Here is a 25958-nt window from a genome sequence, read left to right as displayed (position 1 = left end):
CCAAAGCACCAGCGGGACAGGATGGAGGTTTTCCCTCTAGTTCCTTGTACTAGGAGGCTCACGTGCTTCCTGATGGCACTCTTGGGCAAGGAGGAGGTTTGAAATAGAGTTTGCTGAGGTTTTATGTACTTGTACCTTGGCAATATCACTTTGTCAATACAGTAGACCCCAATAGGGTTCACTTGTTGACCCTACAGCAAGCTATCTGTAGCTGGGTAAGCTGGAAGCACTCCAGAACATGTGTTGCAGAGTTTTTAGGAGTTTCCCTATCAGTTGATGAAAGGAGAAGTTTGCATTCAAGTTGTACTCGTATACTGTAAACAAGGTTTTGTACAGGGTCCTATATAGAAAAGAGGTACTTACTCCCTATAAAATTTCAACATGCTTTTTAAGGTTGTAATCCACCCCCCAAAACCAGCTTGCATTTCACTACCTCAGTAGTTTTTTTCAGTTGCTAGGAGCTAGCCTTTATCAATGAAATAAAGTGTGAAATCCAAAGTACATCTTCGTGTAAAAGACAGCGGTGATTGATGTTGTGAGCAGATCTTGCTGCGAATGTACTCTGGTCACTTGAGATGAATTATAGATCCTGAAATTAAATGCTTAAGTAACTCTCATGTTAAAAAAAGTTAAAAATGGCTAGTTGCAAGAAACTCATTTGAAAAATATTTTTAGAGGAAGAGAACGCTAGTGATAACACTAGAAGTTAAATTGTGTGCACGTATACTGCTAGATATGATGTGTTCTCTTTTCTAAAATGTTAAGTTAAAAAAGGAAAACAATTTTATTTTTCTGTGTCAGATCTCTAGGTGCAGCACAATGGGGTTGGGCAGTCGTGCTCCCAAAGACAGTGACAAATACACGACCTGGCAACTTGAAGTTTTCTACCTCTAGCAGAAAAGTTCAAAAATTACACTAATGGATAGCAGGAGGATCTGAGAATTTGTGGGGGGTTTTTAGTTTTAAAATCCCAAATAAGCATGCTGCACTGAACTTTTTTATGCCTATGAAGAAAGAATTGTGTTTCCAAGGTGCTGCAGTCTTGGTATCAAGATCCATCCCTTTGTGCGATGGATAGATTTGAGCTCTGTGTATTGGACTTGTGGTTCTGTGAAGCCATTGAGAAAAATATGCCATCAAGGAGACTAATCTGTTTGAGATTTTCATGATTCCTTCATGAATTGCTCTTTAGTTGCTGCTGTACTGAAAGGTACATATAATTATGTATGTATTTTCTCTTTTACACCTGTTTACGTACTTTTTTTTTTTGAGGGAAATCTGTAGTTGATTAAAATTACTGTGGATTTTCTTCAGATAATTGATATGAAATGAAGCTGTGCACCATATGTGTATGCATATGTGCAGATACATAAACTTATGGATGCATATATATGTGGACATAGGGGCGTATATGTGCACAGCTAATGGGAAATATCCTTCACTTAGCAATTAATTTAGTAGTCTTCAGTGTGTGCAGCATCTTAGAGGTCATTCTGCACCGCAGTGTTTTGTATTTTCCACTGTGTTGGTGCTATAAAAATGCTAATTGTCCCCATGAAGATGTAGGCTGTTTATAAGTGCGTACGTGATTGTTTTTCAGCCCTGCGAGATGTAAGGAGGTGTTATTTCGGGTTTATAATTTGAATGTGTGATGGATACAACTTTGACAGTTTATTAGTTAGGAAAGAAGGGAAAAAAAAGACAGTGGTGTGTCGTTCTTCAGCGAATTGATTGCCAGGAGCATGTTATTGACTTTGGTGATAATATCATTATATATTTTACAGTCGTAAAATCAAGAAATTCGGATTATGCCCTGAGGGCTTCACACATTTAAATAAAGGATATAGCCATTTCCAGGGCTATTGGTTTAGATTAGCGGGTGCTGTGAAGAATGCGTACTATGTTATAAGAACATACAGAAAAAGCAACAGTGTGCTTATTGCGGTGATGCTTTGGTTTATTTTCTTTTTCTATTTATGAAATACGCTCACTCACAGATCCCCTGGGAGAATGAACAGCGTTTGCTCTAAATGTTAGCATATTAATACAATGTTAGCTTGGTGCTCTGTTGGGCTAAGAGCCTAAATCAAGTGTAATCCTTGACTTGTACTAAGAGCGAGGATAAGTCTTCTTGAAACGCTCACCAAAATACACAGTGCCTGGGAAGAAAACCTTGAGTGAGCTGCAGTCTGTAAAGTTAAGAGCATTACGTGGAGCCAAATAACCTAATGCAAACACAGCTCTCCCTCTTGATGTCCGAGTCCAGGTTGAATGGCAGCTGGTGTGCTGCTCTGATGGTAATGCCCGGGGAGCAACTCCCCGAGCAGCTCCAGTGACTGCTGCTGCTGGGTACGACCCGGGGAGCACTCGCCCCCGGCGCTCAACTTGGGCTGCTCTGACCTGCGTCTTCCATAATAGCTTATGTTCCTCTCGGACTGTTTACTAGTCACGTCTTGGGACTGAATGTACTTGAGGTACTTGGGTTGAGTACTTGGGGTTTTGGGTTCAGGTCTGTCTTTAGCTTGCTTGAGGGAATCTTAGTTTAATTAAGGTATATTGCCTCGCATAAAAATGATTGACTGTGCTAAAAACCTTGTTTATTACTTCTAGGGTAGCTTTAGTGAGATGGATAAAGTACCTTAACACTGCTCATGATGATAAGCCTCTCTCTACTTTAGATGCAAGCTCAGAAGCATATTGCATCACCCAGCTCTGGGGATTTATTGTTCTCTTAAAAGACTGTGCAAGTCCAAGTGCAATGTCACAACTCGGCAGCAAAGGTCGTGTTTGCCTACTCAGGCGGGAGCAGTGGGTCCAGCTGGAACACATATGGCTTAAAGGTGAATGCTGACATCTATAGGAGTAGATGAAATAATTACTCTTACATTTACATTTTAAGGGCCTCTGAGGATTATAAATCTACATGCTGCAAACAAAACATTTCTTTGCCTGTGTCAACAGCAGCACATTTTCTAATTAAACATGATCACCTTTCTAAACTGAATTTGTTGTTATTGGGTTTTTAGCTTTTGCATTTTTTCTCAGTTTGGGGCATGAGAATCAGATCAGTTTTAGTTTTGTTGATAATCTTGTGCCATTTTGGATTGTAAAGCGCTTGTGTTGAGTTGCGAACAAATGCTTGGGATATTCCTTTGCTTATGAAAAGCAATTTATGAAAGCATTTTAGAGCAAACCATTGGAAATTATCCATTGGTCTTGAAGTTAAAGAAGTTTTAAAAAAAAATTTAATTTAGGTTCATTTTAGAATGATGTAGTAGTGCTGGTCCTCTGAAGAAGAATGCTGGGCAGATCCCTACCTGTGCAGGTTACGGTGGACAACTGGGATGGGCATCAGCAGCTCACCCAATGTGGCTTTGGCAGCTGTGGTGTTCTCGAGTCAAGAAATCCTAAAATGAGATCTCGGGAAATGTGTTGTGGAAAGAAGTGGTTGTCATTAAACATGTGCTTCTAATCTTGCTGTAGATTATGGTCTAGTAATGATTTGAGACCTCAAGCTTCAGTTTTCCATAAAATCTTCTTAGTTGGTTTGTGAATGTCCCCCTTCCTACCCTTGAGATATTATTTGTAGTTTGAGGAAGGCAAGCTGAGAGTGAAAGCCCCAAGATGCAGCTTCTCGTTATTCAAATAAAACTGAGCTCTGGCAGTAAGTGCAGCCCCGCATCCAGGATAATCCTCCTCCCCGCAGACTGGGACCGAGCAAGCGCGGTGGCAGGGGGTGGCTGGAGAGCTGAGCGCGACAGCAGGTCTCTGCTGACAAAAGCAGGAGCTGGGAAGAAGAAAAGATTCACTCTGCTTGTTACATGGAAAGAAAGAGGCAGCGCTTTCCTGGGTGGGTTTCTGGCACAGGTACAGCTCTCTGGTTTAGTGGTTTAATGTTATCACTCAGCCTCCTCCGAACCTTAAGAAGAGTTACAGCCTTCTAATTCAGGCATCTCTTATTTATGCAGTTTCAAACACAGAAAGGACCTTGTTCAAGAACTGTTGTTAAAAAAAATTTTTTTGTTTTAATGATGAGATGTTTATGAGAGTCTGGACTATCTGCCTTATAAGAGTCCAGTGTGCAAATGAAGTATCACCCTGCATAAATCTCATATCTCATGAGTGGTATAAAATCAACCATACTGACAGTGTTTGTCATATGGTCATTTTCCAAGCAGGTAGGAAGTTTTTCAGTCCTGATTCCAGCACCAAAATTTAGAAATGCAGTATGAGCATAGATCGGGGGAAATCTGGATATATGCTGAGAAATGGTGACTGTTGCAGATGGCTGATTTATAATATAGGACAGTGTGTGTGTGCATTCTCTCTGCTTTTTCATGGGACACATGCTCTAGGGTTTTACGGATGAATTTGTAGTCTCTAGTAATTTGCAGTTTCCACTGCAGTTTAAAATATCTGCATCATTTTCACGTTGATGATTTTTCCCAGTCATTTATCCCAAAAGCACTTTATCCTACTTAATCTGGGTCATAATTGACATGGGACTTGTGTGTAAGTAAACATAGCCATAAGTTGTGTTTGAATGGGCTATTAATGTCAGGGATTTAGTTACATGCAGCAAAATAGATCAGAGGTTGGAATAAGTATAAATGTTCAAGTAACTGAGGAATGCAAGGTTGCTATCATGACTTGGACCCAGGAAACACTCTTGAACACTTACATGCTCATGCTGTTAGCACAGCTGCCTTCAGCTGTAACGAAGACGTAAGGTTGAAAATTGTTGGCAAGAAAGCTGTTGGAATTGGATTTTATTTACTGCAAATCAACAGGATATCTTTGAAAGTATAAAAGGCGTATGGAAAAGTCCACTGTTATCGTTGTACTTTGTTGTGTCTCCAGATGTTCTCCCTCCTGCCCCACTCTGGAGGCTGAAAGTGGAAAATGGGTTTTCATTGTATTTAGCTGATGGTGCCAACATCTGCCTTGGCATTTTCCTGGGGAATTAGATTAGCACTACTTCGAGTTTCTGATTTATCATTTGTGTCTCTATTAGATTTTTTTTTTTTAATAAAATATAATGTAAGAGCATGAAGTTTCAACCCTGTTTATTTCTTCTCAGGGAGCAGGAGTGAAAACGAATCAAGGGAAACAGTTGGGTGGCTGCTGGCCACAGGAACAGTTGTCAGCTGCCTTATTTTTAAGGGGCTATAAATGAAGTATTAAAACATTGCTCTGAGCTGGTATTTTCATTGAAAGAAGTAGTATTTGTGTGCTCAAACACACTCGAAGATCTCCATATGCTTAAAATAGCTCTATTTTTTAACATACATTTAGTCCATCACTACTTCACAGTGTAGACTGTGCTGTGCTCTGGGGGAAGGAGAAGCAAATGAGTATGTTCATTTGGAAGTACTTGTCATTGGTCATGTATGCTTCTAGATATTCTCATAGTGGTATTGTAAAAATTTCAATTCCATAGTTTTGAACGTAGTTTGTTCATCCACATGGTGGGTGTGTAACACTAGCAAAGTTGACCCAAGTGTTGACAGCTGAAAAAGGTGCTTTTAAGAGAAATGCAAAACAAAATAGCTTTTTCCCCCAAAGTTTCTGTACTTCTGCGTATGAAAAACCGGCTACACAAAAGCAGATTTTATTAATTTTTTGGTGCTTAAATCTGACCTTTCAAAGGGGAATGAGCTTTGGAGAAAATGTGGGCCAAAATTCTCAAATATAGGTGTCTAAGACTAGATTCTTAATTATGGTTCATTTATAGCAGACTCTAGCTCTTTGTTTATTTTTTACGAAAGCTAGAAGGATGGGGCAAAATCTGCAGCTAGGGCTCCTAGGTGGTAATAGTATAAATTTTAGCAATGTCAGTCCATGTTTAGGGAAGTTTTCTGGTGGAATCTGTTGGGTTCAAGAAACTTCAAATTCTTTAAGATCTCACATTTTTGCTTTCTTCTTTGTGCCTTGGGCGTTGTTTGTTTGGTTACTTGTTTGGTTGCAATTATTTACAGTTCGCTGCTGTGTTTTTTGAGATCCTAGCAAGAAATTCCACAGACAGCTGCAAAATATATCTTTAATCAATTTTAGGAAGACTGATTCCCTAACTAACATATTTCTTCCAGCTAAGACACAGTATAAACTCTTCTGCAGATACATCTTGTGCCTTTTTTTTTAAGCTTCTCGGGGTGAGCCTGTGAGAGCCTGTGAGAGCCGACTTTGCTAGTTATGTCATTTCTGTATATGTCTGTAAGCAGAAAGAATAGAATGAGGAGACAGTATTTCTTGTGGGGGTTTTAGAGCAGCAATATTCTATAGGCAAATAATATTTGTTTTTCCATCATTCAAATGTTAATAGTGTAAATATTGCTGATATGGTTAGATAAGTCAGTATATGAGGAAATAGTAGCATGTTTCTATTAGAGTTTTGTCTGCAAAATGAAGAATTCTCAAGTGTATTGGGATTAAAACAACCCATACAGATCAGAAGTTTTCAGATCCATGAGGTCTGATTCAGGCTTATCTCTCATTTCTGTAAACCTAATTTGTGTGCAAATTTCATGCAGAAGATTTTGTATGGCAATAATTCCACTGTGAATTCATTTGAGGTAGTAAGGCCAAAAGGTTTTATTGAACTAGTACTGTTTCCTGTAATTTTATTGAAATGTTTGCATGTTTAGGTGTTGAGGTAGGAGTTAGATCTAATTTGCCACTTAATTGTGAGTATTTATTAATTTATTTTCCTTTGCATTCATGTAAATTTCCTTGTTTTCCTTATGTCTTTTCAGGTCAGGATCGCAGTGAAGCCACTTTAATAAAGAGGTTTAAAGGTGACGGTGTCCGATACAAAGCAAAACTGATTGGGATAGATGAGGTTTCCGCGGCACGAGGAGACAAGTTATGCCAAGACTCCATGATGAAGCTCAAGGTGCAGTGAAACTTTTAATGTTTAATATTATGGAGTCAAGAGAAACAAATTTCAGCTTGAACTTTTACTCATTCTCCTTTCATGACACTGAGTCTCACTGGTTAATTATGTATTGAAATCAGTCAATTTTACATGAACTCCTGGCTGGTATTGCTTATCCCAGTTTAATTTTAATACATTATCTCTGAGTTCAGTAGTTATTCGTGATTGACACCACTGCAATTTGTCCACGAATTATAAACAACACATCTGCAAATTGAATAATTTTATTATGCAAAAGGGGAGGTAAACCACTATGAAGAAAAATGGTGTATCAGACCATTTTATGACAGTGCTAATCAACTACAGCCCTGCCTTTGACCGTTATCTCCTGTCGGGACAAGCAGGAAGGGGTGGGTGACGGGGTGGGGTGTAGGTAGCCAGATATAGGGGGGAACTGGTGTCCCCACTGGGAGGAGGATGTCTTGCACCTTTAATGGTAGGATTGATCGGTTACAAAATCAGGAGGCAGTGCACTGAGAGGACGGAGCATGAGAAGATAAAGAGGAGTCCCCAGAGTTTAGGGGAAGAAATGGAGCAGTGACAGAGGCAGATTTTGAGTAGACTGCAAACTTAGAGAGTAGACAGAGTCTGAAAGCACTAGTGGTGTAGGAGGGTGGACTTTCTGGAGCCTGATCGACATCTCTGTCTGGCTGAGTCTTTTCTTAGAACCCTCAAAGACCATAAGAGCTCTCTATAGGAAGCATCCTTTATCTCGCCCTGGGACATGTGGAAGAGCTAGAGTAATTGAAAAGGAAGGATAGGTTATGTTTTCCTTGAGTGCAGTGCTGGCTGTTGGCTTCCCATCTGCATTGTAGGGTTACAAGCTGGGTCTAGGAGTAAACCCTTTGCAGTTTTTTCCTGTTTTTTTTTCTTCCAGTCCTCTCCCCAGCACTCTGCCAAGAGAGCTGATGGATTTTCCATTAGTGATTTTTTTCAGGAGGAGAAATCACTAAATAGTATCTTTTACACTACCAACCAGCAGGGTTCCAGTCCTGAGGACCTGGCAGGAGTAGGTGGTTATTCATGAATAAACAGCAAAGGGTGACAAGCATCTTATGGTTGAACAATCCAAAAGCAAGACCTGGTAAATAATTTACAAATCAGTTACAAACATTTTATGACAAGCAAAATCTAATCTGTTCTAAAAGGTGCACTGTTGATTTATTACATCTGCCACAATATTCCTATCTGGTTTAATTGTATACTGGATATTTCTCACCATTTCACAGTTCCTAGAAGCAATTTGGGAGAGTTGTCACCGTTCTGCTGCACAAGCCTTTTTGTCTCTCTCCTCCATGGATTACCATTTCCGCATCTCCCAGATGCCTGATACCTGTTTGCAAAGTGGCAAGATTGATCTAAACAGTGTTGTGAGATGACTAAAACTATTAAGGGAAGGGAACAGTAGAAATTCATGTTTGTATGTAAGGCAGCATAGCGTGAAGTTGTGGGGTCTGGAAACCTAGTGTCTAACAACATTAGTTTTAAGGCCAGGCATAAAGTTTTGGGGTGACTTTTGACAAATGACTCCATTTTTTCTCTTTAATTTTCATGTCTGTGTAATAAGAACAATGACATCATGAAGGTCTTAAAACATAAGTTAGTAGTTGTTAAAACATGTTGAAATTGCAGAGCATCAGATAAAGGCTAAATGTTTTCATTTATTTACTAGTGCAATTGATTACATTTGATCTTAGTACAGTGTTATTGGTCTGGGCAGGCTCCTGAGAAGGTGGATAATAGAAGTTACTTTTATACTTACACTGTGGGAGAATAATACATGAGATGCATATTAGCAAGTTCACTTATGAAGTAAAAGCCTGAGATCAGGAAAAAAACTAACCCTCAATACCAGTTTTTTATAGCAGAGGTATAGTTTGATTTTTGAAAAGAATATTCTTCAACTATAAAAAGCTCAATTTGCTTAGTCCACATAAGTATGCCCATGAAGTAAGCTAAAGTTGTTGGCGTTTTTTACCTCCACTGCTTGTTGGGTTTTTTTCTTGCAAAAAAAAAAAAAAAAGAAAACAAAACAGCTTATAGCTGGGAAAAGTGTGCTAGAAATGACCTTCAGCTTCCATGAAAACAGATTTCATGGAGGATTACTAGCGCAGGGCTTGGAAGTGGGAGCACGCTTGAAATGCTGTCTGGGTAGCATAAAGAGATGTGGTACCTTGAAAAAAGGGAGGAAGCCAGAAGTAAGAGGGGGACTGTTACTGGAAAGCCCTTAAGTTTTCCTAGAAAAGTGGTGAATTTTCCACAAGCAAATCTTTGTGCTCTGCTGTGGCACCTAGAAGAGTAATGAAACCAGCCAAACTGTTCTTTGTTTCAATAGGGAATTGTTGCTGCAGCTCGTTCGAAAGGAGAACATAAACAAAAAATCTTCTTAACAGTCTCCTTTGGGGGAATCAAAATCTTCGACGAAAAGACAGGGGTAAGTAAAATAATCATGTGATGGAACAGAATCGAATCTTTTCATGGATGTTTCTTGAAAAGCATTTCCTAGCTGAGCAGTAATGTCTCACCAGTGTAAGCACACATGAAGCATCTGAGAAGCTTGATAAAGGGTTATCATATATCAGAGCAAGCCATTAGATGACTGAGGTGTAAAGTGTAGCATGGGGCGCGGTTTATTGTAAAGCCTTGTCCTTGGATACTTCTGCAGAACCACTTACTTGAGTACACAGATGCTCCTTACGTGCATAAACACTCACAGCTCCGAGTCCAGAAAGTGGCAAGAAGGGATTTGTTTTCCTTCCGCCAGATAAAGAATTGCTTCTTGGAAATACCAGCCCACTGTTTGCAGAAGGCAACTGCTGGCAGCAACACACACTTAGCTGCGATTGCCCTGAAGTTGTCCCAGGGGAATCTAAGAATTTCTATCAGGTCTGTAATTCCACATGAATGCAGTTGTAGTCACCATGATGCAATATGCTCCTATTAACAGCAATGACGGTCTTCTATGAGGTATGCAGTAACCATAAGAATCAGAGCTTTTGTATTGTCAGTGGTAGAAAAAGTATATATTGTTTGGAATTGGAGGTAAAAGATACTGGAAAGTTTGAGGTCGCTGTTTGAGGCTGCCAAGCATCCAGTAGCATCTGGTCGAGGAAGCTGCAGGACACTTCCATGCCTTACACAGTTTTTGCCACAGCAGTACCATGTTTGATTTTTTTAAATTACTCTGAAAGAAGAAACCTAAGCAAAACATTATACTACTTAGATAAAAAGCGACAACACACAAAGTGTTTTAATCCTAATTAAGAAGATTTTTACAGCAGTTTAAGCTCTGCCTTGAATTTTAAAAAGCTCTTGATTTAATCTTTTGAAAGATTAACTATTTAACATGATGCCAGAAATAAAACCCTACTGATGATAGATGAAATTATCTTTGCCAGTTAATTTACATTATTAGAAAATCAATGTCATTGAGTTCACTGATACATAATACAAGTAGTTAGTAATGAAAAGCTCATTTGGAATGTGTTGTGTACAGCGTGTGTAAAGTATTCATACAAAAGCACTGTTTAAGAGAACATTGCTGAGGTTACAGCCTGTGCTTAGAAGATAGGAAATGTCAGAATTAGGGCTGCCAGTGCAGTCGTGGTTGGATCCTTTAATAAACAGACACTAGGGTAGTACTTAACTATGCAGTGACACACCTTTTTGTGGCCAGAGAATATCAGCTTCGTTCAGTGTACAGAACAGAGTTTAGTACACTGAACAATATGGTAATATTTTGTTTTCTTTTTCTTCAGCGTGCAGCCTACTGTCTTGCCACGCACTCTGCAAATTGCACTGAGGCCACAGTTACTTTCCTAAGCCTTTTCTTGGAAAAATAAGAAAGAAGAAAGAAAGACTAGTCCTTTTGCACTTGGTCTCTGAATGTTTCACAAACATTGGATTTGTTTTCACAAAATGAAGGGGGAAAAGGGGATGCGTTTTAGAAACAAAGGTGTATTTTAGCCAAATTGCCTTTCCTGCAGCATCCTGCATGCTCTCCTATCTGCAACTAGTGAGATGGGGACACGAGAACAAGTCTCCTTCATTTTGTAACTTTGACACCCTATACTCTAAATCTGACATAACTATATCATCCTTACAGTAACCCTGTCACTCACTCACTCAGGCTTAGACTGAAACCTTTAAATCCACCTTCCAGATGTCTGCCCCTGAGCTGCTGGAGTGATGGACAGGAGTATTGAGTTGTCCTTTTTGAAACAGGACTGTGACAGAGGGATGTGGGGAGCTTTCGACATCAGTTTTTACGTGTTGTTTTGAAAGCAGGAGGATCGTGCTTTCCATGCCAAGCTTTTGAAGCAGGGATGCATGAACTCCTCTGCCGGTTCTTCACAGCCACCATCCCTTCGGCTTTTTCCCCAGCTTGGGTCTCGCTGTGTCCCGAAGTTTCACATCCTTGTCCTACTCTTCTCATAGTGTCTCTCATCCAGCCTGTCTCTGCTTTGCCAACCTACAGTTGTCATCTTATTCCCATTCCTGCTGGTAGTCACGTACAATCTCATCATCTGAAATACCCTGGGTGGCCTCAGCAACAGGTCATGGACAGACCCCGACGGTGTCTCCGGGCTCTCTGAGCCTGCAGGACCACTACTGAGCCAAGGTGCTTTCCATAGCACAAGAGACAAATATATAGGGGTGATGCACTGTGTCTCATCCACACGGCTTTGGCTCATCGTGGTGTAATGCTAAGAGATGTCAGCTGTTATAATAATAAATAATACCGTCTGTATAGTCTCATATCGATGTCTGTGTGCTAAAGTCACCCCCAAAGAAGGCTGCATTACTGCTATGATGTGGAGCCTCCTATAAGGCAAAATAAGGACGATGCAATTAGGTGATGCAGGACACTGATAATCCTGTTCTTGACCTAGAAGCAACAAGCTGGCAAAACTGGGTATGTACGATAGCTCAGCCTGACTCTTGATGGGAAGGAAGCAAAAGGGGTTGCAAAAAGGTTATGTTTTGCTCACACAGATCTTCTGATATCCATGTTAAACTTAAGAATTTATAAAGTGTGGAGACTGATGTTCACATTTGTGCAACAGGGAAGAAAATATGCCCTTAATTGGAAAGAGCCTGGATAATACTGCATTTGCTTTCTCCTCCTTTAACAGCCCTCCCCGTTCCCCACAATGCTTTCTCCCTTAGTTGTGTTTCCATAATTTTGGAATTCCCCAAAGGATATTTTGGGCCACAGTGCTCATTTATTGTTTATTTGGAAAGGTTATTTACCTCTCTACAGAGGTAATTTTTATCATTGGCTATTGCTATTATAGCTGCCACAATGGCAGTCTGATGTGATAGAAAGAGAAGAAATATTCTGAAAAGATGTAGGCTTCTGTATGTTTAGTATCTTGTAGGCTACTATTGGATTTTAATTTATCACAATAAAAAATCAATTTGTAGCTCAAAACTAGCAAATTTTTTAAAATTGACAGCGTCATAGCTGACTTCATACAGATGATTTAGGGGAATTGCTCCATAATTCATTACAGATGAAGGGCTGTAGTTGGGTTACTACTGAAAATGATAAGCAAGGTTTTTATCCCCTGTACTTTATAGCTCTCTGTAATATGTTCCAGACCTAATATTCATCAAAAAATATTGATTTAAATAATGCTATTATTCCAGCCATCAGGAATTCTGCCCTTTGAGTAAATTTATCCATGAAGGAGATTAGGGTGAAGGTGGAATATCATTTGGGAAGAATTTATCTCACCAAGAAAAATAACAGCAGGATTTGCTGTGAGTCTGCACTGTAGATGCGATACGATTTAGTTCATCTATAGCACTGCAATAGAAATAACTCCTCTCCTCTTTTATATTTCATCATTCTATTCCACGGATTAATCTAAATAGGTCCCTTCATACCACTTTTCAAATACTTGTCAATGTATTTAGAATGCGAGAGAAGTGCCCCGCTTAGCAGAGTTCACCCTGCAAGCCTGTAGTTTGTGTATGCTGTTGTATAGACTCAGTCATCTGCTGGAGGAGCCTGCTCACACAGGCAGAACACCACAAATTGCTCTGCTGTTCAAAGTCCCAACATTAGCCGTATATTCTGAAGTTGTATTTAGTTTCACTAACAGGATGTTCTCCTGTCGTATGCCAATTGTCATTACACGTGGGGTTTCACCCTATTTTTTCTTATCAATGTACCTTTTTTGTCTGCTGTCATATGTTGGCCATCCATCCCACTTGCCTTTTCCACAACATGGTTGCCAAATATATACGCCACCTGAAGGAAATACATTTATTTTTTTTAACATAAAAAATCTACCACAATTATTACTAAACCCAGACTTTTTCTACCTAATGCCACTTCAGAGATTTTATGACTGCATATTATATGAAGATAATTTTTGATCATTTGTTCTGCCATATTCCCCTGGCACCCTGGCGACATCTGAAGACGTCATCTTTCAAACACAGTATGGCACAAGCTGAAATGTATTCTTCATTGGTAGACTTTCATGAGAGTTCTATATTTTCAAAAGCGTGGTCTGTAGAAGGCAAAAATGCAAATAATTGCATTATGCTTTTTAATATTGTCCTTTTCAGGGCGGAACTTAGTGGTTAATGTGTTCCTTAGAAAGCGACAAAAACCGTAACTCTCAATATAGCAGGATATGCAAAATTTTTAAAGGACCATCATTGTTCATTCGCTATTTATGAGTATTATTTTGTTAATCACACACATCAGGCTATCTCCCTGTGATAGCTTAGTAATGCTTCATTAGATGTGCATGACTAATATGGTTTCCATAAAGAGGCTGTAATTGTCTCATTGTTTATTTATGTAACAATAAATCTTTGTTTACCATAGGTTACTTTCCAAAAATTTATTTAAAAATAATAATTAAATTCCATAAAATACTTGGGAAACCATTTTCTTCTACATTTGTGTAATGAGGTATACTTTTGAACTCATGCACTTTCTAATTGCAAAATCCTGTTGACTTTAATGGAAAACCCAGACACTGTGAAAGAGAAATACGATGAAAGCAAAAAATTACTATTTGGCTTTAGGTAAAAAATCAGTGCTGTTAAAGTAAAATTTTGTATCAGCTGGTGGATATGCAAATTACCAGACTATACTGCAATATATATATTTATATGAGCTATTGTTATACATGAAATATTTGTCTAGACTCTACAGTTGTCCAAAAACCATGATAGACCTATATCAGTATCTTGTTTCTTTGTGAGAAGTACCCTAAACAGATGGATTGTATCCTAGTTTATGCAGATGATAGCCATTTCACCAATTTTTCTTTTTTTGGCCTATGCAGCATCGTAAAAGTGAGTTTCATTTGTATTACCTATTACACACTTTGGAGAGATTGACTAGTCTTTCAGAGATGTTGACCCATATCTTTATCAAAATACAGGGCTTGGACACAGCCTGTGGGATTGTAAAATTTCTAGGAATACTGTAAGTGTCTGACTGGGTTACAGTATTGCAGATAAGGATTGCAGTGTATTACTCATGTTTTATGAATTTAATCTGTAGCCATTTTCTTCAGGCTGTCGGTATGAAATCCAGGAAGGAAAACTATGTATAAATATGTATTTCATAACTGTATGTATAAATATATATTTTGTGTTGATTATCTATTCTAGTTCTTGTTATCTATCCCTTACTCTAACCTTTATTATCTTTGAGGAGATTATGTGACTCTCATACAGAACGGGATTTACCTACGTGAGAAGGTGTTACTGGGTGAATAATATCTCCCCATTCCATGGAAGGGGGACCAGACCTTACCTGTATCATTTTGTACAAAAAAAATTTAATTTGTGTTTTCATTCTGGCCACAGAACTAGTGATTGTGCTTCTGCTTTAACTCTTAACGATGTCCAAATAAATAACATGTGTAGTGGGTGGTTATAATCCTGCTGGCCTCAGATTGTTCTCTTCTAGTGAGATAATGCTGTGGCTCTGATATGATCCAGCCACTGTTTTAGATGCCTACATTTTGCCCATCTTCCTGGCCTTTTAAGCTCTCTTGACATTATAATGCATAGATTTTTCAAAGTTGTTGCTAAGGCTTCTGTAAAGCATTTTCCAGCTTGTTCTGCGACTTTATCAGGTTTGTGCTGATAACCCCTGGATTTGCTGCTCTTCGCCATTTGATGTGAATGATAGCGTTAATTATGCTGATATATTGCTAACAGGACAGCTAAACTTGGCTGAAAGAAAATTTTAGCAAGATTAAAATTCTCACTCTTGGCAGAAGTCACCTCATTTCAAATGTATCAAAGGTACTTCTTGACTTTACTGGAAATCTGTTGGTTCTGGCATCTTTGACCAGAAATCGAGGTACGATTATGGATCTGTAGTTGTTCCTTGAAGCACATGTGCTGGAGCAGATGAAATGTCAAACTGTCAAGTCTCTATCACTGAGCGTCTCTGAATATTTAAAAATAGATATAAAAGAAGGAATTAACTTTATCTGCTCTCTACTTGCTCTGCAGAGAGCAGGAGAGATGGCGTGATTAGTTTACTGAATTTTTGTGTTTGCCAGAGCATGGTATTGGCCAGGAGATTGTTAACGGTCCCTGCCTGGGGCTCCTTCCAGCTCCAGGCCAGAAGCTCCCAGAGGTGGGTTTTGTCCCCTTCATTTCTTTGAAAACTGATCTTCCCAAAGTTCCTGCTGGCCTCTTCATGGTTGATCTCAGGTGCAGCGTTTCCTTCACATCCTTAACTTACCAGCTGATTTTGAATAAGTCCTTCCACATGGCCTCCATGACTTGTCTCTGGATTTTACCCCTGTGTTTCTAATTTCTTTCTCTCTCCTGCAGTTTTCATCTGGGATTTCCTGGGTGCTCTCTGTCCTTGATCTCCTTTTCTTCCTGCTGTGCTTTTTATCAGAGATACTTCATATGCAAATACAAATTTGGTTATTGTGTCAAACCAAATGATGCCAGCTCTGTTTCCTTCTGTTCAAATCTTGACCTGTCTCTCGAGCCCTCTCCTTACACGTTTAGCCAACAGTTCAAGCTTAACATGGCTAATCTGGGCCTTTTAATCCTGACTCCCAAAGGTCTTTCTCTGACCTCCTTTTCGGAGTGCTGAGGAAACTATCAGCATCATCTATTATTCAGCCCTGTAAATTCAGCACACTTTTTGACTCAATGTTGTTTCTGATTGTCACATCCAGGGTAACACCAGATCTTACAGCTTCTTCTTAACTGCTCTGAAATACAGCATTTATTGTCATGCTTACAGTTAAAACCCAGTCCTGCCTCTCTTCATTTTGTGTCTCAATTGTTATCCTTTTCTTTGTCCTTGACAAATGTGACTTTTATTTTTGAAATCCATCGTGACTGCCAAGATTGCTGTCTCAGCTTATTCTTTTGATCATGTCACACTTCTCTTTGCATTCCTACGCTGAATCTGCCTTCTCTATTTTACAGTCCCTTGCCATGTTTTTTTCCAGGCTCTTCATGGCTGCCTTTACTCTTCATCCACTTTCATGGAGTCATTCCACAGTACCAACTTTGATCATCCATTTATTCAGTTTTCAAATAAACGACTCCAAGCCTCTTCCTATCCTGCCCATCATACTTTGGGGGAATTCTTTGCATGTATTCATGCAGTACCCCCTTATTTTTTCTTCAAATCCCTCCTTAAAACACTCCCGTGCTAGAAACTTGTTAAACTCGGTGGCGCTGAGGCTGTTGGTACCCTGTGATCGCAGCCTGTCACGCAGAGCTGTGCAGCCTCTTGTAGTCACCCTGTTGTCATTTGCCTGGGATGAGGACAGCCCATCTAGTGGCTTGTAGATCCAGCTCATGAAATCGTTCTTCTGGCCGTCTGTCGTTTCTGTTGTGGCCTCGGGGAGGTATGGCTTGGGGATTGGTTGCACAGGTCAAATCAACCATGCCTTCTACCGTGTCAGCCTGGTATTTCAGGGGTAAGCTGCCCACAGCGTACTCACCCAGGAGGAAAGGGCAGAGGAACGATGGAGGACATCTGCCAGGGCAGTGAGCGAAGAATTTCTTCATGCCTAAGGGTTTATGAGGACGAGCTACGGCAGTCATGCATCTCAGAGATATACCAGGGGGCATCTGGCCCTTAGCTTTCAATGGTTGGAATTAAAAGCATGAACTCTCTGGGATTACCTTGTAACTCAGATTTTTATCAGAATTTTCTGTTTATAGGAACTTTTTGTAAGAAATGTTGGATCTTGGACCATGCTGAGGACTTCTAAGGACTGCAGTGATAAAAATATTACGTAATAACAATAAAAAGCATACTGAAGAACAGCAAAATCAAATTTTGCATGTACATTTGAAAATGGTGACACCTTCCTTAAGCATTATGGGAATTGTTTGCATAGTCCGCAGCTTCTGCCTGCGAAAGATCCCTCTGGCCAACTGGGAATCTTGCCCTGTTGCTTGGCAGTTTCCTATCTTTCTACTTGTAAATATGAATAGTAAGACATAGCATTTACTGTTCTACATGCAATAAATATTCCTAATTAGAATATGGCAGAGTAGGGGACTTAAAACCCCTGCATATTACTTATATAAGGTATTTATAGTCTTCTGATGCTTCAAAAGGTAAACAATAACACATTTCATAAATAACACTTGACAGTTAGCAAAATGTAAATGTCAGAAGAACCTACTTCCGTAATTACATCCCTTATTGACTATTGTAATTAATTTCTTACTGGCCTTCCAAAGTGTGCCCTAGACAGTTTGGATGGTTCAGAATGCTCCACTGGCATTTTTAATAGCCACAAGCTCACAGACATACATTTTATAGATGCCCAGTTTGCTCTATGAAGATTGTAAAAGCCTTATGTATTATGACGGTTTTGTCACTGTGAAAAAAAGAACCCAAAAGGCAAAACTCAGGTGTGATTTTTGCACACTGTGAAGTCTGAGCGTTTTGGGATCTAGAGCTTTGGTTTGAACCTTAGGTCTTTCCTCCTAACAACTTCGCATACAGAGGAAGGCTGAAATTTCTCTCCTTCCTCTCATCTGGAAATGCTCTGATCTAGAGCTGAGTTCAGCCTTGTGGTGAGTATCCGCAGGACTCGCCTTGTGATATTTCTGACGTTAATTGGCATGAAGATAAAATAAACCTATTCCAGACGTTTTATCCAAACTGAAATAATTTGTGGGAATTTGTTGTAGTTGTATTTTTTAGTGTGAAAAGGGTAGAAATTGGATTGCTTTCAAAAAGGCAGAAAATAAGATTTTATGACTTTACTGATGGTCTCATTTGGCTGTATATGGCTTCCTGTTGTTTAAGCCAAGCACCCCAGGATGCATTTAAGAAAGGGAGGTATTGCCACGTGTATTATGTGTTGTGGTATGGGGACCCTCACTATATGCATATTCCCAATCGCCATTAGGCCTCCATTGCATATGGGGTGGGGGGGGAAATCTGTCTGTAGAGCTGTTGTAGTAAAAATTACTATGTAAATACTTCTGATACCGTTTAGCTTTAATGTTTGGTATGCTTAAGCAGTATTTGGAGTGAATTTTACTAAAAACTTGAAAGTCAACTTTTGGTTATAAAAATGTTTTTTGTTATAGATCCCGTTATGTAGTGGAGCTGCACTGCAAGCCTCTGGTGACGTACTGTCCCACAGCAGAAAATTCGAAGTATAAAGTTATATTGGGGTTTTTTGCCTATAATCACTACCCTTTTGTGATTCAGCTAAATAAATTAGGATATGAAAGCCACATTGTAGTCCCCCTGACCCCAGCTGTGACTTTGCCTTATAGAAGAGCACCCAAAATACAGAGTTGCTTGGGGTGAGGGAGTTGTTTGCAAGTACTGATATTTTTAAGGCAGGTTAATGCACTAACTAGAAAAATGAAAGAAAAAACACTAGAAAAAGATTTCAGGCCCATTTTCAGCACACGCAGAATTGTAACGGCTGGATTTCAAACTGCTTGGGAAAGGATTTAGTAAGAGAAATGCTGACATAATAATAGCACAGGCGGCTGAGATGCACTGAAATCTCCCTGGAGAGCGGTGGGGGACTTTCAGCGGGTGCCATAACAGAAAGTTACGTCCCCCTTTGAAATGTGCTGTTCCTTCCTCTTGGAGATGGCTGGGAAGCATTATGCCCCGGGTGTGCTGGTGATTTTCCTTCCTATTCAGTGCATTTTATCTGGTAGGCTGCTCTGCAATTTTCTGTATGCCCTCGTAATAGCAATACTACCGACGATGCTTCTGAATTTCTGTGCTAACTTGTAGGCTGTTTAACCTCTCCCATTGCTGAGGTCAGATGCAAGGGAGACGGATGACCTTCGCTGTCAATGTAATGGGAGAGGGAAACTACAGGAAGGTTTACTTTTAAAGTTACCTGGAGTTTGCGAGATGATAGTAACAGATCTCTATTGGCACTAAAATCAGTGGATGATGTTCTGCCCTCAGGAACACATTTGTGTTTACAGGGAAATCGGCAAGAGCTTTGTTCAATCTGATAGTCCAGGGGGACGAGTAAACGCCTTTTCTACCATTTGGTGTATGTAATAAGTGGCCCTGTGGAAGGAGAAGAAGAGGAAGGACAGTGGTTACCACTGGATGTTCTTACTTGTCAACAGTTACCAAACACAAATACCTGCTTTTATCCCAGTCTTTCAGTTGAATAAGTAATAAATTTCAGATACCCATAGATCTTTGCTTAATACATAAGTAACTGTTCATAAAAGTTGTCTTCCTAAATGAGGTGATTGTATTCATAACCTTTCTGGTTTATGCACTGTATGCTCAGCATGCAGGCAACCATGTGTCGCAGAGCCTGAGGGCTGGAACAGCATCTCCCGTTGTGCTACCCAGCACCTGGTAGTAATTGTGGAATTACAGCAGTGCCTAACATGTCCTTAAATTGTAGCACTTCTCTAGAAAAAGCAGCTTTTAATGGAGTCTACCTATCTCTAGTGTTAATGCTTCTTAAACCTTTGTGGTTCCCATCCTAATTCTGCATCACTGTACTCCCAGCAAAGCAAGCACCAACATTCCTGCTGACTTTAAAGGGAGCATTGTGAAATAGGTGAGGCAGAGCACTAATTAATTTGAGTGCCTTGACATTTAAAGCAAATAAGAAGACTGGGTGTCTGAAAATATTGCATATGGCTCCTAGCCCCTGCTCTGCATAGCTCTGAGTATTTTTTTTTTCTTTTTGGGTAGTCAAAATATGGATCTGAATCCAATTTTTTTGATTGTGTCCTTGCTTTTAAAAAGGCTGAGTTGGTTTGTAGAAGGTTTTATAGCCTTCTGGGATCTTTAATTAGCCAAATGCTCTCCTGTGAATGATACAGGAATTCGGAAGTATTTTAAAGTCTAAAGCATGGGAGACTGTAACCTGTACATGCATAAGGCGCAGTGCTGAGACTGAAGTAATGAGGAAGTTCAGTTTTGATTAGGAGAAGTAGAAGACATGCTGTGCACAGAAGTTGTAAAGGGTGGGGGAGAACTAAAGGAATAAGTAGTAGAAAACAAGCCAGCATCCATGCATCAAAGCTATGAAAGGCTCTACTGGATGCATTTAAGTAAAAGGTGAGGGCAGCACTGCCTGACAGCTTTTCTGAAAGGCAGACCCTGTGTGACACCCACTGCCAGGACAGAAGAGCAAGGCAGGGAGAGAGAAAAGCAAAGGTAAATGAGCCATGCTCTCTGCTGGGCCACATCTGCGTGCGGACTGTTTAATCAAAGTTTGCTTTTGGAGATTTCAATTAGCAGAAGACTAAAACTAAACATTCAGCCTGCTTTACATGAAAATGAGCAGGGAAGAAACAACTCTGGGCATTAAAATGTGCAAATGGGAGCTTTAGGGCTCCCTTTTGAAAGGTTTGAGGGCAGAACTTACAAATACTTTCCACTGCCTGAGTTGAAATGTAGAACTGTTGTAACACAATGTGCCAAACACCTACTAAGTGCAACTCCAAAAGAAATTTCTACCTTGGGATAATGCGGGGTGGGTGGGGAACCCAAAATGGAGCCAAAAATTACCTGAAAGTTCTTTGTTCTTTTTTAGAGTTTCTTGGAGGTTTGCCTTTTACATTTTATTTTATTCTTATGTTAGGGGGCTCAAGTACTGCACACACTCGTAGTGTTGCTACGGATGCTTTATAACCTAGGTTAAGTGTCTGGTTTGGGACCTGAACAAATGAAGGAGTGGCACATTTATGGCATTATCTGAAGTTTGTTTATACATGCAACTGTAACTCAAAGGAAGAGGTTTCCTCTCTTTTTCTGTAGGAAGACTGAAAATAAAATGGCATGGCCTTTATGACCAGTATAGGTAGTTAATGATACTGTTTCCGAATTGTAAAGCTTATCACTCCAGAGTCATCTTTTTTGAACCTGCACATACACTGAGTCCATCAACAGCCCTCAGGCACCTTCAACACAGGCGTTGTTATAATGCTCTGTGGTTGTGCATTTCCAGTTATGGAATAATCTGAGATCTTACAATATTGACAGAGGTTGTTCCTTAGTCTTTTCAAAAATCTGCCATAGCCTCACGGGCAAGTTCTGCGTTGGGAAGAATATCCAGCAGCTCAGACATCTCTGCTGGGAACCAGGAGAACTTCTCATGGTAATGAATTTGGGCAAAAGTAGTAGTAGTTGTAGAGAAGGGTGACGCCAGGATGAAAAGCTTAACTGTTTGTGGTATGGAAAGGTAAACTCAAGTGTTTCTTATAAACAAACCAATGTCTGTGGTAGGAGACATTTCAGGATGTCTTCTTTAGCTGGTACTCTATATTTATGTGTTGGCCACTAGAAAATTAAGCCATTAGAGATGAAGAGGTGGGCTGAGTTGATTTTGTCCAATTGGGTACTGTGCCACTTGAAACCAGTTTGTCGTGGAACACAGGATTTCTTGCTTGTATGCTTTGGTTTATTTCTGATCGTGAAATCACTTTTGTATTTGAAAGATATAAAATATTGTGTCATGTGAACTTCTCAACTTTTTTGCTTTCATTTTCAGTTGGCTCATGAGCATGGCATACTGGTTATACACAGTTTGTGAATTCATAGAGTCCTTTTCTATTCTTCTTCTCTGTACATGTGCTTTCTCTCAGCCCCCTTTAAAGTCTTATTAAATTGGTATGAGTATCTGGGAGACAGATAAATATAAAATAAATCCCTCTTGTCCTTTTTCCCCTTTTCCAGAGAATTTTGGAACGTTACAGAAGTAGATTTATGGCTAAAGAAAGTTGTTGTTTGATGACTATCCAGTGCAACTTAAATTTTAGTATTGCCAGTATGAGTGGGATTTTTGTGATGTTTACAAGCTCTGCTTTATAGGGTTTGCATGACAAATCAACAGAATCAGAGGCTGGTTTTCACTGATGAGCTTTTCAAATCACAGGCTACAAGAAAAGGGTGGGTCATAATGCTTGCTGAATCTGAAGCAGTTAAGATCTGAGACAGTTAAAGCCAAAAAATTGCCTCCAAAGCTCCTAGGAGCTGTATGAAGGAATTTCTTGTGCTGTTCATGTAAATCAAAAGCATTTCAGGAGGTGAGGAATACTGGTGTAAAGGAACAGAAGAACCTTGTAAAAGTAAAGGCTTCTCAAAGACATTCACAAGCTATAAAGATGACTGCAATAAAAATATGGAGAGGTTCAGTGATACTGTAACGAAATGACTGTCTCATTACTGAATATTGTGCTCCCTCAAATTCAAGATTTAATCGAATTTCAGGGTGTATCAGGAAAAAATACAAGGCATGGTCAGAGGTGCTACACTTAGGCTGTATGCAAGCTTTGGCTTGAGAGTAGAGAGCAATATTGGTATATTTATGGCTATTTTGATCTACTGACCATTTTGCAGAAGGTGATGAGGTGGAGACTAAGGAGGAATACACTCGGACAGATGTGTTACAGCCCTGGAAACCCAGCAGTGGCCACTGGGCAGCTGCTATCCCAAAGAATAAAATAATATCCTTGTAGGCAGGTATTGTTACTTGCACACCACATTGAAATAGTGAAATGGCAAGGTAAAACAATGTGTTGTAGTCTATAGGTGGTCCCATACAGTTGCAGTGTAGGGCCATATTGCATTACTGAGCTGATTATGGCCTAGCGGAGCCATTGACTTCGGTATCAAGGATCAGGTTTGCTGCTTCTTGGTATTGTTGTGCAAATCCTTCTTTGTTTTAACCATCCTGATAAAATAATGACTGTGTCTGATGCAGAAACAATAAGAAAATAGTACGAGACTCATGGGAGGTCCAGCATCATGGCTTTAGTGTAGCACATTTGTTTTTCCAGAGCTCTATGAAAATGTTTCCTTGCCCTTTAGGATTTTCTTTGTCCTGGAACAACATTTGCAAGTACCTATTTAAAATATAACTTGGGATTAATGGTAATTGGACAAGGGTTTTAGATTTAGCTAGCTACTTTCACTCCTGGTACAATAAAAAATTGAAAAGCCTTTGAAGTGAAGGTACAAAATTAGCCATGTGTGCGTTCCAGTTTTGTTTTGTTCCTTTCCAAATTCATATATCTAATAAATGGATCTTCTGCATGAGCAACTTAGCATTTGCTTCCTAAGACAATGAACAATAACTAAACTCCTATCTGGTCTTTGTCAGACATTATTACAAATTATGAGAGCCAGACAGAAGTTTATTACCTTAGTGGTGTTCTCTTTCACAAATTAGGTTCTTGGAACATCCAGCTAGCTCGATATCATAGATCCATTCATCACAATTAGACTGCTGTGCTGGCAAAGTTAAGTCCCGCTAACTTAATTGACTCCCAGTGTATGCCAGGGGTCTCGGGTGAGGACAACTCCAGGCCAGCCGAGAGCACCACCGCATGTGCCTGTCGCAGGAGGCTTGAACAACGACACTCGTGTTTGCTCTCTTAAGAATTTGCTGCTCTTGCTCCCCAGGTAAGATACAGGCAGTAGCAGGATACTTTTTTCATCAAGCAAAGGAAATGGTAAGGATTAATTCAGATTCTAGCTGAGGCTGAAGTACCCTTTTAAGCTATCTTCCCGAGTCCAACCAAACAGGCTCCTACCGAGGGTACTTGCGCCAAGTGGTCGCCTTTATATAGTGTGAATTGGAGTGTACAGATTGAGCTTAGTCTAGCACCTCACTTGAAGACATGCTTATCCTTAGACATACGATTATGCTCACTGACTTTCGTCTTTCCTGACTCAGCTGTACATTGCTGTGTAAGCTTGGGAAGTCACATAATCTGTTTTTTGCTTCAGTCTTCTCAGTTGCAGGAAGAGAATGGCTCTTAAGAGTTTATTGTTATTATTGTTAATTGTTATTAAGAGGAAATTAAATTTACACATCTTTTGGGTGCTTTGCTGTGACACAGCCAGACTGCTGACCCCCTGGAGGGACTAAGTCTGTGATAACTGGGACTAAATCTGTCTTGATTCTTTTCTTTATCAGCACCATATTTTATGTGCCCCTTTGTGATACATAGACCAAGCTTTGATCTGCATATAATCTGAAAGTGTGTTTTTTGTGCCAAGTGTTTTTATTGCAAAGCTCGTGCACTGAAACGCCTTTTAGAAGTTGGCACTTGGAAATGTCTGTCTTTAGGTTATTGTCTGCAAAATCAGTGTGTATGGAAGAAGCACAGGGATTAGACAGATTTATTTTCTTCTCATTGTGAAGACATGCTTAAAGGCTGCCATCTGAGAAGGCCCTTCAGGCTTGGAGGACACTCCAGAGGTTATATTTGCCTTTTCTGCTCCTATTCTTGGTTTTTTTGCAGATGGGAAGTCCATAACATATTGCTCAGCCCAAACTCCATGAATGGCTTTGGGACAAAAAGATTCAGGGCTGGACCATTCATTTCAGCTCTGTAGTAAGTAGCACATGTTCAGTCTCCTTCAGCACAAGGGTGCAGTTCTCACTCCATGGTAGTATGTTCAGTTTATACTCTTTTACGATCAAAACTGATCGTCTTGGCCAGTGCCTGGAAATGCCTCCCAATACCAAAATCTTCATAACGACAAGAGGTTTCTAGTGGGTTTTGCTTTTCAGGTATTCGTATGTGACATGTATTTTTGAAAGCTGAGTTGAAATGATACTTTGTTCCAAGACTGCTTGCTCTTCTAGTGGGAATTCAGTATCTTGATGAATTGCTAAGCTTAAACTGTACTGCTCTCTTCATTTTCTAGATCAAACTAGGTTAAATTTTCCATGTATTGTACTAAATGTTTATATAACAGATTTTTTTGTCTATCAAGTGTTTACCCACACCAGCCACTACCACATTTAAGCCAAATTACCGTGATCTGTCATATATTGTTTATTCTGCTGTCCTCTCCCCATGGACACGCAACTGGAATACTCATCATGGTAGGAAAGGACTGCCAGATTCAAAATATGATTTTTTGCTATTTGCCTTTTGTTTAGACGCATAGTTTCTAAAGCTGTTTCTCTTGTGAGCGCTATTTTTCCTCCTTTGCTCAAATGTCCTCTTTTGTATTATATGGCCTGGGTGAACTGTTCCCCTCTTGCCTTTCTGACCAATTGGAGCAAAATCCAAACAGGTTTTTTGTATTCATCTTTGGAAAATGGGCAAAAATAATAGGAAAGGAAAAAGGATAATGAAAAGCATCTGCCCAGTGGAGGCAGAGAAGACTGCAGCAGTAACACCACGATTTGCAGCAGCCTGTCACTAATAGAGAAATCAGCAGCAGTGATAAATTTACAAGGTGTGTTGTTAAGCCTTATCAGGTTGGATTTAGCTGCCTCTGACAGCAACCTGCAAGTTCTGTCTCTTCATTTACACTTTAGCAACACCCATAACGCCAGTGAAATGTTTTTATACTGCGCCCAGTGCTCAGGAACCACCAGGGAGGCAGGGAAAGGCTGTGGGTAAATGCACTGATGGCACTGGGGGAGCAATTGACTTTTCGGGTGGATGAGCTCTGTCACCACCCCTGCTCTCGGTCGCTCTGTGCTGTGTCCAGTAGTAATTTGCAGGGAGTTTGGAGTTGTTGGTAACTGTAGCTCTGAAACACACCAAGCTGTCTCCTTTTTGC

General features: G+C 39.9%; 1 protein-coding gene across 3 annotated transcripts in view; it reads left to right on the top strand.

Moving 5' to 3' along the window:
- DAB1 (DAB adaptor protein 1) overlaps window positions 1–25958 on the top strand; it is a 479714-nt gene that overhangs the window by 400890 nt on the left and 52866 nt on the right. For all 3 annotated transcript variants that reach the window (XM_030031997.2, XM_030031999.1, XM_030031998.1), the window contains 2 exons: window positions 6753–6892; window positions 9270–9368. In XM_030031997.2, coding sequence (XP_029887857.1) covers window positions 6753–6892; window positions 9270–9368 — 239 coding nt within the window. The remainder of the gene's footprint in view (window positions 1–6752; window positions 6893–9269; window positions 9369–25958) is intronic.

This window comes from Aquila chrysaetos, chromosome 12, assembly GCF_900496995.4.
Source record: "Aquila chrysaetos chrysaetos chromosome 12, bAquChr1.4, whole genome shotgun sequence".
In the NCBI taxonomy this organism is placed as follows: domain Eukaryota; kingdom Metazoa; phylum Chordata; class Aves; order Accipitriformes; family Accipitridae; genus Aquila; species Aquila chrysaetos.
The sequence above is the reverse complement of the archived record's forward strand: the minus strand, read 5'-3'. Positions and strand labels throughout refer to the sequence as shown.